Source organism: Mytilus edulis, chromosome 7 (assembly GCF_963676685.1).
Source record: "Mytilus edulis chromosome 7, xbMytEdul2.2, whole genome shotgun sequence".
Taxonomy (NCBI): Eukaryota; Metazoa; Mollusca; class Bivalvia; order Mytilida; family Mytilidae; genus Mytilus; species Mytilus edulis.
The window spans coordinates 61,780,509-61,781,945 of NC_092350.1; the positions used below are offsets into that span (position 1 = coordinate 61,780,509).

The following is a 1,437-nucleotide window of genomic DNA, read 5'->3' on the forward strand; positions in this document are numbered from 1 at the left end:
GCAGAGGTCGAGGAAGAGGTGCACGACAGCCTTTTTAGAGAGATGCCAAAACTTGCAATCACCCGACCCGATTTCGACTGCAAACCAACATCCGAACCGACGATAGACTCCAACATTATAAACCTTTCACAAAGAACATTAAACGAAAATGAAATTTATTTGTTATCAAAAGGTTTTTAATTTGCTCCCGTTCCATACTCAAATGTTCCGGAATTAAAAGCTGACCATGATAAATCTCTCGTAAGAAACAAATCAACCTAAGACCGGGGAAAGATGATTATTTAGATTCTTACATTGAGACAATAACAAAATTTCCCGTCCGTACACATAAATGTAAACAGAATTTAACCCCAAAATGAACAGGATGCGTTAAACAGTCTTAAAGATGACGACTCCATTACCATTAAAGAAGCAGATAAAGGAGGAGCCATCATCATTATGGATACCGACTTTTATAAAGAAAAAGTTTTGGAACAGCTTTATGATGAGGAATACTACAAACAAATAACAAATAACCCGGACAAAGCAACTAAAAAGAGATTAAAGAAACTCATAAAAGTCTACGATCAATGTCTAACCGAGAAGGAAATAGCGTACTTGTGTGACTTTGATCCGAAAGAGAGTAATTTTTATGGACTTCCAAAAGTACATAAAAGTGCACAAATACAAGATACTGTTCGAGATCAAAACAATATTTACGTTGAAACATTCCGTCCCGCCGATTTGAAATTAAGACCAATTATAGCCGGACCGGAATCATTAACTCAAAGACTAAGTCATTTTATCGACCTTGTTATCAAACATCCATGTCCGTCAATTCCAAGTTATATCAAAGATGATATGGAATTTTTACATCACATGCCTGCCATAGTTCCGGAAGAAACACTATTAACAAGCTTTGATGTTACAAGTATATGCACACATATTCCCCATGATCTAGGTCTTACAGCCGTAAAATACTGGATCGAAGAAAAACGGGATGAAATTGACAGATTTGAAACAAACTTCATACTAGAAGCTACTAAAATAGTTCTGGAAGAAAATACATTTTATTTCGACGGAAACAAATACAAACAAATTAAAGGTACAGCCATGGGAACTTAAGTTGCCCCCACATACGCAAATTGAATGATGGGATACTTAGAGCAACAGATGTATCGACAAATATCTGTCTAATTCGATAAAAATTTCTGTGATTATGTCATTAAATTTTGAAAAAGATATTTAGATGACTGTATAATATTTTGGAGCAGATCAGAAAAAGATTTTATATAAATTTAAAGATCTTATCAACTCCTTACATCCTTCGATTAAATTCACCATGGAAACCAGTGACACACAACTACCATTTTTGGATATCCTCATCTTAAAATCAGGCAGGCATAAAAGAACGGATATTTGTTATAAATCCACAGATACTCATCAATACTTAAATTT

The 1,437-nt window shown here is 34.5% G+C and overlaps 1 protein-coding gene across 1 annotated transcript; it reads left to right on the top strand.

The window, feature by feature from the left end:
• The first annotated feature begins 438 nt into the window (after positions 1-438).
• Positions 439-1,104, top strand: LOC139483302 (uncharacterized). Its single transcript, XM_071267332.1, has one exon. The coding sequence runs from the start codon at positions 439-441 to the stop codon at positions 1,102-1,104; it is 666 nt and encodes a 221-aa protein (XP_071123433.1).
• Positions 1,105-1,437: the final 333 nt, after the last annotated feature.